This window comes from Podarcis liolepis, assembly GCF_965112155.1.
Source record: "Podarcis liolepis genome assembly, chromosome: 10".
NCBI lineage: Eukaryota > Metazoa > Chordata > Lepidosauria > Squamata > Lacertidae > Podarcis > Podarcis liolepis.
The window spans coordinates 13,478,720-13,492,940 of record NC_139562.1 but is presented as its reverse complement, the minus strand read 5'-3'; the positions used below and the strand labels follow the sequence as shown (position 1 = coordinate 13,492,940).

The window sequence follows — 14,221 nt, the reverse complement described above, 5'->3', positions numbered from 1 at the left end:
TTTGATTAGTGAAGACACTAGTGACAAAGGCAGGGTGTGGGGTAATGAGTGTATGTTACCCTCTGTCCACGTGTCCTACAGGTCATAGCTAGAATAAAACTTGCAAATACTTAAGGTGAACCAATTTCTTTAGCTGGAAATGTAATTGTACAGAAGCATGCAGCAATTGCTCACAATGGGTAGTAGTCAACTAGACTTTACTCAGAGTAGGCCTATTGAAATTGACCAGCGTGACTAAATTAGGTTCATTAATTTCAGTGGGTTTGCTCTCAGTTGAATATCACTGAATAGAGCGAAATGCATAAGACATTTGTGAAACATGAAGAAGAAAACCAATAGCCCCTCTGAGTCCAGAAGAGAAAATTAGAACATTCTTTCTTGCAAACTTGGTTGTCAGCCAGTGTTCTTCTAATCCACCAAGGTACCAGACACTTCAGAGTTTCTTCCTTGCAAACAGGTTTGGTCCCAAAGAGACAGCAGATGGAAAGCTTACAAACTGCATCTTGAAGGACAATTATACAACAAAATACCAGTAATAGAAAAAAATGATTCCCTATCCCAAGGGTAAATACTGGGATCCAGCCAGCAGGATGGATCCTGTCCTTCCCCATATCTCAAGGACCTCTTTAACAGATGGGAGGAGCATCATTGTAATGTCACGTGACAATGTAAAAGAGACTTATTGTTAGTGCTGTTCAGCTGAATGTCACTGACAGCAAGCTTTGGATGTCAAGGAACAATTGGGAGTGCTCCTTAAGCTCACCATTGTTCCTTTACAGCCACTTTTTTACCTGCCCCAGAGCTAAGTCACATATGATGTTAGGTGTGGGGCAAGTGGAGCCCCTGCCAGGCCTAAGTGGGTTTGGCCTTGGATTTGGGGTCCCTTCCATTCTCTGTTTGCTAATTGTAAACACCCCCAAATTCAGGAGGAAAGGAGCCCATAAATGTTTTTCATTTCTCCAGCAGAACAGGCTTCTTCCTCCTTCACTGAGTGATTCTACCCCAACCTGTTCACAGGGGTTGCATGTATACACACCACTGTGATAGATGGGCAGATGTTTCCATGGAAAAGCCCATTATCCACATCTCTTATCATCCTGCTATGCTCCTCAACTACTGCAGCTACAGTATCAATGAAACCTTCCCCTTTCTTGATTTCTGTTAAATTCAGTCCTGCTGCTCTTCCTTTATCCCCTCTTATTCCAAACACAGACCCCCGACATGGTCTGAAGGTACCATCTTGCTGAAGCTAAGCAGGTCTAAGTCTGGTCAATGCCTGCATAGGTGGCTTGGAACCATGTATAAATCACATTGGATTCCATGATGGATGAATGGCAAGGTATAAATGTAAGGAAACAAATATGAATGAACACTGAGAAGAGCCACCACCTGAAGAAAAAAACGAATGGAGTGAGGATATTTCTGGGGTGGAGCAGAGGCACAAGTTTGCCTTGCTGCAAGTAAGGCTTCACTTAAGTGAGTCACTTAATGCCTTGTGAGACCCAGCTCTTGCGCAGCTTGGAACAAGAGCTGGAAATCTCTGTCAGGGCAACAAGCAGACACAACCCAGTTAAATGGGCAAAGGACCACAATGGGCTTGTGTTGACTGTTGTTTATGGGGCTCTGGAAGGCATTTTTAGGCTGTTCCTGATTGGCTGTTGGGTTGTATGTGTTTGCCTTCTCTGGGGTGCTGCTTCCCTTGAGAAGGACTTACTTGTGTGTCTTGGCCTTTAGCTGTTGCCAATTGACCGAGTTGCTCTTTCATCACCAGTTTGGGGGAAGGACCTGTGGGGTCATTTGAAGTGGAGGCTGTATGGCTCAAAAAACCAACTGCTGGGAATCTCAGGCGGGGTAGCTGGTTGGCCACTTTGAGAACAAGATGCTGGAGTTGGTGGACCTTTGGTCTGATCCTTACGTTCTTCAATTGTCACATTGACACAGGCAGTTCCTATGGGAAATCCACACCATAAGTTCCCGTAGGATACAATTCATCACATATAGTTCTGGAATGAACTGAGTGGCGCCTGTGGAACATCATGATTGGCTGTTCATACTTGTCTTCTCAAGCAGAAATGGGGTACATATTTGCCTCCAATAAATACATTAGCCCCCAAAAAAGCCATTTTATTTTAAAAGGTTTAATTTTGCACATTATTTCCAACTGGCTGGATTTGCACAATATGAAGTTCTAGCTGAAACAGTGACAGATTTAAAAAAAAAAATACTATAGAATCTTTCTGAGTCATATCCAACATGAATCTGAGAGCTGATGTTTCAGAATTGCTTCCAATAAATTCCAAATACGATAGACCTTTTTAAACACATGCATACGCATATAGTTGAAATATGTGTTCTGGAAGTCTCACAAAATTATTCCTCTTTTAGGAAAGGAATGGGAAGGCTACTTAATATTGCAAGAGAGAGAATATCCAGTGCGGGGATAAAGTCCATTGTCCAGTGACATGACTTTACTTGTCAGTCACAAAGGTGACAAGGGGGCTAGATTAAGCAAAGCTTCATCAAGATTAACAAAGGAAGATTATTGACCTCATCGCGAAAGGGCAGAAGCCTGTTTTATCATTAAACCTTGGAAGAGGGATGTTCCGTCACTGGTGGGGAAACCTCTTTGGCAATTAGAATAGCAACGTCCGCCGTGATTAGCTCCGGATGGACTGAGAACACACAATTCTTGGGTCAATCTCTTTTATTCCTAATCTCGGGGGGGGGGGTAGAAGGCAAAGAAAGGGGGAAGTATTGTTACCCCCGCTACAGGATCTAATTGAATTTCTCTGCTGCACTTAGAAGTGAGGAAAGAAAAAAACTGTATCGGGTATCGTGGTAAGTAATTTGCAAGAGAGGAGGAGGCGGCTGCTGGGTTGTTGTTGCTGTTGTTGTTTTTCTGGCGCTGCTTTATACACACACACACACACACACCCTAAAGAAATCATTTTGTTGTTTGTGCTGAACGTTGTTGTATCGCCCATTAGCATGAGATTCATGATGCCAAGTAGGAACCCTGAGTCTCCCTGTGTGGAGACAGCTGCTAACCTCATAAAACTGTTAGAAGGATTAACACAGCCAGGGGCTGAAATGTAATCAAACTTAAGCAGGTGAATGGATCCCTAGTAGAGAAAATATTCCTGAAAATGGAGAGTGGGCAGGGAGACAACAATATTTGCAATCGTTTGACATTGGGGCTGATGACCAACGTTCCCCAGATTTCACCAGTCTATTGAAAGTAGGAGAGGAACTCCTCCCCCGCCCCCGTTCTCATTCATGCCAATTTTTCGTTGATGTTTCTATGCAAGTTACTTGCAAGCTAGGGACGGGGAAGGAATACTATTCCATATGTATTTAAAGATGCATTTATCTAATTTGCAGTTTTCAAAACAATACGGGAACCAAAGCACAGCCGCCCTTCAAAATTCACACTTCTCTGAATTTTGCAGTGCAGTTCTCCAGCCAAGTAATGTATACAAAAATGCATATACTGTGGCATACAGTGTGCATGTAATGCATATTTTTACTGAAATTAACCTGCAAACTTGCATTATGTTGGGGGAAATGGATTTGCGAAACTTTTTATATCGGAGGGAATTATGTATAAGCCGTGCATATTAGGAGGAATTTGCATCAGAATGCTGATGAATTTTCATAAGGACTTTTTAAAAAAATTGCAGACTGATGTGAAATGTGGAGAAGTGAAATTGATATTGGGGATGAGCAACAACAACAAAAAACTGAAATGGAGAGATTGATTCATCCCTATTTGCAATTTGGGGGTGCTTCACCAAAGCCTGGTGTGCTTTTTCCTTTTAATAAACGTAAGCCAGTTCATGGTGCCTTTGTGTGTTTCCTAAATGCTTACATGAAACACTTGCTTAAATTGAGATGTATCTTTCTCTCAATAAATGTCAGAAAGCTTTGGAATAATGTTTTGGTGTGATGGTTGCTCTAACAAATCCACCAAAAGTTTCTTCAAGCAGCAGCTGCAGACCAGATTTAGAACCTCTACCAAACTGATAAGCAGACAGGGAAAGGGTTAAGGAAAGGGTTTTTTTGTGTGATTTCTGTACCCTGAATGCAAGTCCAAGATTGGCGAAATGTTGAAAGTCAAGGGGAGATTAATTGGCTAAATAATCCCAATACATGTTCAAAGACAGGAATGCAAAAGTCACTGGGTTGTATTCATCTAGGTTTTACTCAGAGTAGGCCCACTGAAATTAATGAATGCATTGAAATTAGTGGATTGGGTGCTTCAGCTGAGATTCTTGCATTTCAGGGGATTGGACTAGATGGCCCTTTGGGTCCGTTCCAACTCTACAATTCTATGATTTTATGAACTAACCAAAGTTAGCCATTGCTGTTAATTTCTGAGTAGTATTAGCAGTGAAAGCACCCCTATTCTCTTCCCACTGCTTCAGACATTCTCCTGTAAACATCTTTTTGACCATTCCTATCACTTGTTGAAGAAATGCAAACATCTAGGGGAGGTTGATTGGAGAACATGCATTTGTTTTTCAGTTTACATAAAATCATCAGGCAGAAAGAGAAGGTTGCCATATATTAAAGAATTTTGTTGGTTTGTTTTTAAACTCCTGCATTGGGCAGGGGACTTGCAAGAAGACCCTCTCTAGTTTCGTGATTCTATGAAATATAATGTGGTACAGCTTTTCCTGAGCTTCAGTCTACATGTGGAAGATTTCATATCTGAATTCTTCCTCATGTCAAAAAGACCTCCTTGCCTTTAGAATGCTAGCATATAGGGGAAAGGATTCTACCTGCACGCTCCACATTGACCTGCAAGCTGCAGGTTTTTGTTTGTCTGTTTACATTGCAGGGGCATTCAAACACATGAACTCTCACATGCACTCTGAAAACCTCTGGTCCCATAAGGGCTGTGACATATGCTCTCTGCCACCATAAGTGTTGACCAGTTTTCTGCTCACCTTAAGATGCTGTGCAGCTTGGAAGCTTCCATACCATTAAACCGATGAAATAACCAGACTACCTGTCCTCTGGGGACCAAAGGAGCAACAGCTTCTTAAGTTATTGACTTTGAACAACTCAACACCAAGACATGTGCTTCAGATATCTGAAATAACATGCCTTCATCGCTACAAACCATGTTCAGATTGGCAAGCGGGTGCTCATAGGCAGTTGAACCTACTGCAAATTTATATACATGTATAAATTATTCTTGCAGCAGCTAAAAAGACATAGGGCTGTTTCTGCTGGAAGCCGCTTTATGCTGACTTAGACCACTGCTCAGCACTGCCTACAATTGACTGGCTCTCCGAGATTCTGACAGGCTAAGGATTGGATCTGTTCTTCCATTTAAATTAAAGTTGTTGTTGTTGTTGTTTAGTTGTGTCCAACACTTCATGACCCCATGGACCAGAGCACGCCAGGCACTCCTGTCTTCCACTGCCTCCCGCAGTTTGGTCAAACTCATGTTGGTAGCTTTTATAATTCTGCCCAATCATCTCATCCTCTGCCGTCCCCTTCTCCTTGTGCCCTCCATCTTTCCCAACATCAGGGTCTTTTCCAGGGAGTCTTCTCTTCTCATGAGGTGGCCAAAGTATTGGAGCCTCAGCTTCAGGACCTGTCCTTCCAGTGAGCGCTCAGGGCTGATTTCCTTAAGAATGGAGAGGTTTGATCTTCTTGCAGTCCATGGGACTCTCAAGAGTCTCCTCCAGCGCCATAATTCAAAAGCATCAATTCTTTGGCGATCATCCTAAATTAGAGTAGACCCATTGAAATTAATGGATAGACCCATTAATTTTAATGGGCCTTAACTGAGTTGAACTAGTGGAGAATAAGAGAACTTAAGGAGGAACCCAACAGTGTGCAAGTAGACTTCTACTTCTGCAACGGGACTTTGCTGTCTCCCAGTGCACCTCTAAAATTTGTTCAGGTGCATGTCGCCTAACCCTTTGGAGCATATCTGGAGGGCAGGGGAGGGTGGTGTTGTCCGTTCCACTCATGCACCACAGTATTGGCTTCAACCCTTTTAAAAATACATTGTGGCATAGGTTTTGTAGGCTAGTGCTTAGCTTCTCAGGTCCATGTGAGGACTGTCAACACAATTACAGACCAGTTGCAGAAGAGGCCATTCAAGGTACACAAACATCAGGAAACTGAAAGAGAATTTCCAAAGGAGGGGAGAACAAAAAGCAAATCAGAGCCAAAAGGTAGAGGAGAGAAGGGGAAACTGTTTGAAGTATCAGAAGGTGTGAAGAAGGCTGGTCTCATCAGGACAGACCAGAATGTGGCTATTAAAAGTCAAATCCATTAAAATAGGTGAGAATATTCTTGGCAACTTTAATGAGAGCCAGATCTCACCTTTCCGGGCGGAAAATGTGTGCTTATGTCATTGGACTTTACATTTGCAAGCATCATTAGGACCACCTTTGTGTCTTTAAAAGAGTTTGTGTGTGTGTGTGTGTGTTTAAAAAAAGAGAGATTGAAGTGTGTGGGGAAAGAATAATTTAGAAAGATCTAAATGATCTGATCCATGAATAAAAGAGAGTTGCTTGAAATGTGGTTTTGGAGTGTGCGAGCGGGGGGGGGGGGGGCGGGGGAAGGAAGGTCCAATTGTGGTATGGGCCACTGACTATTTCTTTCATTCGTCAGAACATCTAACCATCCTGATATTAAGAACTTGGGGTGGGTGGAATAACAGGAAATTAATGGTTCTTAGGGGGAAAATAAAAAGACCCGACAGGTTGAGCATAAAAAGCTGTAAAGGAGCAAACAATTAAAGGTAATCCATACTGTTGTTATTGGAAAACCTGTGAATGTTAACTGTTCTCATTTGGAGGATATCTGTGTGTGTATGTGTGTGTGTAATGTTTCTCTCCTGAACGCTAATCTTTTCTCACTCCATCCTGTAATCTTAGTTTATCCTTGATGGAAAGTCTTTGTTCTCCGTACTTTTGAACCTATATTTCCCCTTCTTCTCTCCCCAATTTAAATAAAGGTTTTGACAGAGGAACAAACAGCAATGAACTCGGAAGAACAAAGGGTTGTTGTTGTCATCTCCCCCCTTCTTCTTTCCTTCATGTTTTCACATGCTTGTGGTGATTTTCTCTCTTTTTCTTTTTCCTTTTTAAAAAGAGGCGTTTCATCTGGTCTCGTTTCTCTTTCAGGAAGTTGATGGCAATAAAGTGATGTCTTCATTTGCCCCGCACAACTCATCTACCTCACCCTTGAAGGCAGAAGAAGGTGGGCGTCAGAGCGGAGAGTCCTTCTCCAGCACAGCTCTGGGAACTCCAGAAAGGCGCAAAGGCAGCCTAGCGGACGTTGTGGACACTCTAAAACAGAGGAAAATGGAGGAGCTCATCAAGAACGAACCAGAAGGTAAGGTCTTAGAAACACATGGAAGTTTGCTGCCCTTTCCCCCCACCCCACATGAATCAGGTGAGACTCCCCAAGTTAAAAACACACAAGAGAGTGCTGAGCATTGAAGAGGCCACCTCCTCATTACCACCACCCCACCAAAAAGCGGCTATTCTTCCAAGTACTGCTAAATCATCACAAGCTTAGATGGATCTGAAATGGAAACAAAGGGCACAAATCCCTCTTGCCACGGAGGAGCATTGGAACCTGAATAGCCCTGGTCTTCATATTGCCAAACTCTGGTGTAAGTGAAGGGCTGGGGAACCTGTGGATTTCTAGATGCCCCTTCCATTTCAATAGACTGTTTGCATAGCTTAAGAAGGTTGAGCCAAATCGTACTCCTGATGTTCTTGGCTGTGACAATCAGTTCTGTTGGGGTTTTCTGAGTAATTTTAGTTTGAATTGATTTGTATTGTATTGTAAAGTTCTTCACACTGTCTGTCATCGTGGATGCCTCCAACGCAGCTTACAAGTACCGTGATTTAATTACCGTATTTTTCGCCCCATAAGACGCACTTTTTCCTCTCCAAAAATGAAGAGGAAATCAGGGTGCGTCTTATGGGGCAAATGCCTGCAAGCCTCGCGCGCTCGGCAGGAGGTCCCACCGGGTGCGCGAGGCTTGGGGCGGCAGCGGACTGCTAGTTTCTAGGTGCGCGCAAGCAGTCCGCTGCCGCCCCAAGCCTGGCACACCCGGCAGGGGGTGCGCGAGGCTTGGGGCGGCAGCGGACTGCTTGCGCGCACCTAGAAGCTAGCAGTCCGCTGCCGCCCCAAGCCTGGCGCACCCGGCAGGAGTGCGCACCCCCTGCCGGGTGCGCCAGGCTTGGGGCGGCAGCGGACTGCTTGCGCGCACCTAGAAGCTAGCAGTCCGCTGCCGCCCCAAGCCTGGCGCACCCGGTGGGACCTCCTGCCGGGTGCGCCAGGCTTGGGGCGGCAGCGGACTGCTTGCGCGCACCTAGAAGCTTGGGGCGCGCTGAGCTCAGCACGCCCCAAGCTCCTGGTATAGCGCAGCGATCCGCTAGCCCTGGGAGAGCCCCGCGGCTCTCCCAGGGCTAGCGGACTGCTTGCCGGCACGCAGAAGCTTGGGGCGCGCTGACCTCAGCTTGCCCCAAGCTTCTGGATTAGCGCAGGAGTCCGCTAGCCCTGGGAGAGGCGCCCGGCTCTCCCACGCTAGCGGAGACCTTGCCTGCACGCAGAAGCTTGGGGCGCGCTGAGCTCCGCACGCCCCAAGCTCCTGGTGTAGCGCAGCGCACCTGGGGGTGAAATAAATTTTTTTTCCTTTATTTCCCCCCCAAAAATCTAGGTGCGTCTTATGGGCCGGTGCGTCTTATGGGGCGAAAAATACGGTAATAAATGCTGAATAGCACTTCTTCAGCACCCAAGTTGGAAACTGCAGCACAATATCCACAGAAACCCATAGGCACTGAGCCATATGCACCTGCATTGTCCCCAGTGGTGCTCCCAAACTGCAGGCAAAATAAGAGGGGTGTTCAAATTCTGTGCTCTGTGCCCAGGCATTCTTCACATTGGCTCACTGTGGCAGCACTGCAACAATTTGCTTCCAAATGTTACCTGTGTGTGGCATCCAGCACTGAAAGTTCTCTAGGCTTTGATGTAATTAGTGTCTTGTTCTTCCTTTGCTTCTCCATCTTCCTCACTGGAAACAGGCCTGCCTGGGGACAATAGAAGGGTTCCAGGAGAGATTTCAAAATCTTCCTAACTTGCCTGCTCCTCAGTACTTTTCTGTACACCCTGTTATCTGGTTAAGCCTTCCATTTTACACCCTATTGAGAGCGTCACACAACTCATGTTCTCTCCATGTCAGCGTTCCCCAAGTTGGTGTATTCTAGTTGTTTTGGACTATAGTTCCCATCCGCCCCTGTACTGACTGGGGCTGATGATGGGCACTGTGGTCCAAACCATTTGGAGAATCCCGTACTGGCAAAGGTTGCTTTTAAGTCCCCTTCGGAAACTTACTCCCCCCAGCGTGCTGTAGTGGTTAAGAGCAGTGGACTCGTAATCTGGTGAACCGGGTTCGCTTCCCCGCTCCTCCACATGCAGCTGCTGGGTGCCCTTGGGCCAGTCACACTTCTTTGAAGTCTTTCAGCCTCACTCACCTCACAGAGTGTTTGTTGTGGGGGAGGAAGGGAAAGGAGAATGTTAGCCGCTTTGAGACTCCTTAGGGTAGTGATAAAGCGGGATATCAAATCCAAACTCTTCTTCTTTTTCTTCTCCTCCTCCTCCTCCTACCTTTTGCTTACCTGTTCCGCAGCTTGTACCCCCAGCTTAGTTTAGCTTAACCTGCCTGGTTCAAGTGGTTCTGTTCCAGCTGTATTCAGGATAGGGTGGCTGGGTGTGGGGAGAAAGAGAGATTGGAAAGAAGGGAGCAGGTTGAGAGAATACCATGTTGAGTGGGAAGCCATGCAAGGCTCCAGAGACTCCATTAAGCAAAGGTTACGCTTAGACATAAGAATAGTAACAGAGCTTATGCATTATCTGAGCTCCACTAAAATGAAAATGTATAGCACAAACAAAAGACTTACAGCTTTGTGAAGAGATGAGGGAAGAGGTGGGGGTGGCGCAGAGAGAGAGAGAACCACAGAACATTGGGGCTTTTAAACAAATGTATGCAACAGAAAAACCTTTTCTTCCCTCCAGCCATTGTTCTATTGTCTTTCAAAGGCCATTAAAATGAACAGCAGGTTCTGATGAAAATTTCATTAAGCTCTAGTTAAATCATTATGAGGGTGCCATATTCATGCCTCGGCTTTTTCCTCCATCAAGGAGACACACACAAAAACCTGAATTAGAAAATGTGGTGGGTTTTATCTCAACTTCAACTCCCCTCACTAATAATAATAATAATAATAATGCAAGTCGGGAAGTTGGAAGAGGAAGAGGAAGGTTGAATGGGGATGCTGCGAAAGGATGTAACATTGGTGCATCTTCTTAGAAGTAAGGGGTAGTGAGTGAGAAAAAAAATTAAAGTATTAAAATGGCAGGGGGTGATATTTGCATTTTAAGACACCCTCGCCTTTTCTCAGACTGATACAACCCACCCACCCAGTTTAGAAAATGGCTAATTAACCATTCATCCTTATGTGAGGTGGAAGCGTGGTGGGTCTCAAAAAGGAGGGTTCTTGTTATCTGCAATAATTTATTTGCAATGGCGTTGGAGGTTTAGATTGTCTAGTTAAATAGAAAATAAAAGAGAAATCTCACCAAAGGGGAAAGATTTAATTTTGGGAAAGATAGTACTTGTCAGCGGACAGATCAGCACATAATATATTATTGGACTCTCAGTTGTATCAGCCTGTTACTATAAATGTAAAGCCCACATAGATCCCACATAGACAGCCAAATGATGCTGGAGTGAGCACTAGCACCCTGGAGTAGCTTAGATGTCTGTGTCATCTTGCAAAGTGGTAAGGATAAATTTTATAATAAATCTGGTTTGAATATGTAGTATTATGCATGGTGAAATGCTTTTTTCTCTCCCTTCCCTTGAGACAATTGAGTAGAAGGTGGTTAATAAATTATCATTAGTTATCATCAATAATACTATCATTACATAATAATAATTTTTATTATTAATAAATTATTATTATTATTATTATTATTATTATTATTATTATTATTATCGATAATATTATTTCTGTACCCACTGCAGTCCATCATAAATAGTCACAGACCCTCCTGTTCTTTCAGGAGATGTTTTTAAGAAGCATCTTCCTTGGTTCCACATTTCTTCGTTTTTCTTTAACCTTTCTAAAATACATACTACAACATTAAACCATGCCAACTATGTCTCACTGAAATCAAGGGTGCTAAACATGGTGCTTAGCTATGTTCTTGATGTTCACTGAACAGGGTACGGACTCATTCAAGCTCAGAGCAGACCCATTGAAATCATGACCAACTGAAGTTACATTGATTTCAATTAGGCATCCCCCACTCATGCGTGTTCTACTCGCACGTGTCCTCACATATGCGTGGGGCCGGGAAATATATAAAAAGCATCATACCAGTCAATTGTGGGAGAAACCTGGAGAGTCCTTGTGGCTTGTGGTGAGACCCTCCCTGGAACCCAAAAATGTCAGTTAGGTAGGGTGGAGGAAGCCCCCAAAAGACCAGAGGTGCAGCAGAGCTTTGTTTGCGCTGCTCAGCCACCCCGTCTAACAGCTGAGGCATGGGGTAGCACAGCAGCTGCAGCCGCTTCCTGAGTGTCCAACAGCCACCAGCTGGCCCCAGAGCTTCAACACTAGTTGAAAAGAGAGTTGTGTGGAGATAGAGAGAAGGAGAGAGCTGGAAAGCAGGGGGAAATTGGCATTTAGAAGCTTTGTAGAGGCTTTTTAGAAGATGCTCCCAATTTTACGTGGCTTCACTTATGCATGTGGGGCCCCAGAACACAACCCCCACGTAAGTCAGGGATGGGACTGTATACTAAGGAGGACTAAGTCTGGATCCATCCTATTGATTCCTGGTTTCCATCCAAGTAAGGCGTACTTAGAGCAGACCAACTGAAATCAACTGACTTACCCATATTTTTCACTCTATAAGACGCACCAGACCATAAGACGCACCTAGTTTTTGGAGGAGGAAAACAAGAAAAAAAAATTCTGAATCTCAGAAGCCAGAACAAGAGGGATCACTGCGCAGCGAAAGCAGCGATCCCTCTTGCTGTTCTGGCTTCTGAGATAGCTGCGCAGCCTGCATTCACTCCATAAGACACACACACATTTCCCCTTACTTTTTAGGAGGGAAAAAGTGAGTCTTATAGAGCAATAAATATGGTAAGTTAGCCAATATCGATTTCAGCAAATCTACAACCCTTTTGCAGCAATGCAAAACACATGTATTGGTGGACAAGCTCCACTGAAAACCATTGAAATTATTTCTTGAGTGAACATGGATAGGATTGACTGACTGCAAAGTCTCTGAAATGCAGGTTGATTGAACAGTTGCTGACTTGAGCGATGGCTGCTTGACTGCACACTCAACTTCCAAATGTTCAGTGTCTGCTGACATTATACTTTGTGCACTTCAAGGCCTTCATGAGTTGATAACGGCGATCAGATGCTGAAATGTCCATGCACACTGACGGAAAAACAAAACACTGGAGCAGCTATGCAGTGGTGTTCCATTATAGCCGCTAAGATGTGTCAACTGAACTTAGGAAGTCCAAATTCAAGCTACGTGGAAGAGTACTTCTTCACTTCATAATCCATGAAACCAAAGCATTTCCATTGCATGTATCACTAGATAACTGGGTTGCGGCTGAAACTGGCAATCTTTTCCAGTTGAGAAACTCCAAGAATTCGGGTCGGATCCATGCCATCTCAAACTTGTGTGAATCAGAATCTGCAGTTAGTGCAGAATGCTGCAGCACGATGGCTGACAGAAGTGAGAACTTATCAACACAGAACAGAGATCTGCGCTGGTTGCTGATTTGCTACCCGGCCAAGTGCAATAAGTTTCTGTTAGTATGTAAAGCCAGTTTACCTAAGAGATTGCAGAATGGGCACAGTGACAGAAGGTACATAATTCTCATTCAGCATTTGTGTGGAACTTCCTGGCCTTAGGCAAGCACCTTCACTGTACTCTTTTTGGTGCCTTCTAAGAACACTTTTTGTATAGACAAGCCTACTCATATATGCATAATAATTACAAATGTTTTGATCTGTTTCTAACTTACCACTGATTTTCATCATTATTTGATGAAAGTTTTGAAATAGCTGTTTTTAACTGATTTTACTGTTAATTTTATTGTTGCATTCGTTTTTGTAAACCACTTTGAGGCAGTTTTTTCAATTGTTAAGTGATATACAAGTTTTGTGAAATAAATAAAAATGCATAAAAATAGGCATTTTGAAATAAATGTTAGAAATGTGTGTGCTGAAAGGAAATAAAAGGAAATACTTTTAAGGAAACACATTTTAAAGCATATTTAAATGTGATATTTTATAATAATAATAATAATAATAATAATAATAATAATAATAATAATAATTTATTTATACCCTGCCCATCTATTTGAGTTTTGTGAAGAAATCATATTCATATTCATATATGTGTGTGTGTGTGTGTGTGTGTGTGTGTGTGTGTGTGTGTGTGAGAGAGAGAGAGAGAGAGAGAGAGAGAGAGAGATTTAATGACTTAAAGCACAGTTACAAATGACAGACATAGAATATAAGTTGAATAAAACAGCAGACTAGGTGCACTTTTTGTTTACAAAAAAAGGAGACAGTCACAAAGAGGATGGGAGAAAGTTAGTTTTGCAGACTTAACAGGCTATCACCCCCACTTCAATATTTTAGTGCCGCAAACTGTGGTGTAGTAAGTCTCCCCAAAACAATCTCTGTGGTTTTGGGGGCACCAAAGCCCCTCTCTGTCTTGCTCCATACACAATGGAAGATGCACAGATTCCATCAAATCCACCAACCGGCTTCACTCTCTTTAGGACTCTGCTACACTGCGTTAATTTATTGGATATTGTCCATGCCCAAACTTTGCTCCACCCACCCAGTAAAGTAAATGGTGTGTTGTATCGAGGACAAATTAATGTAGAAGTGGACTTTATTGGAATGGACACAGGAGAAAGTGGCACAGACCAGACATAGGCTGTTTTGCCCATCTCTAGATGTGGCCTCATCAAGTTGTCTCTTCCCATAAAAGCCAAAGATATAGAGTGCTGGAGAAGAATATGAGACGAGCCCTGCTGGATCCTGCCAAAGTACCATTTAATCCTGTTGTAGAGGGCCATAGTTGAGTGTTAAGGAATCTGTGTCGCATACAGGAGGCCCCAGGTAGGGCTGACAATGTG

General features: G+C 43.7%; 1 protein-coding gene across 18 annotated transcripts in view; it reads left to right on the top strand.

The window, feature by feature from the left end:
- SOX5 (SRY-box transcription factor 5) overlaps window positions 1-14,221 on the top strand; it is a 766,948-nt gene that overhangs the window by 471,975 nt on the left and 280,752 nt on the right. For all 18 annotated transcript variants that reach the window (XM_083461132.1, XM_083461137.1, XM_083461148.1 and 15 more), the window contains one exon: window positions 7,152-7,362. In XM_083461132.1, the coding sequence (XP_083317258.1) occupies window positions 7,152-7,362 (211 nt within the window). The remainder of the gene's footprint in view (window positions 1-7,151; window positions 7,363-14,221) is intronic.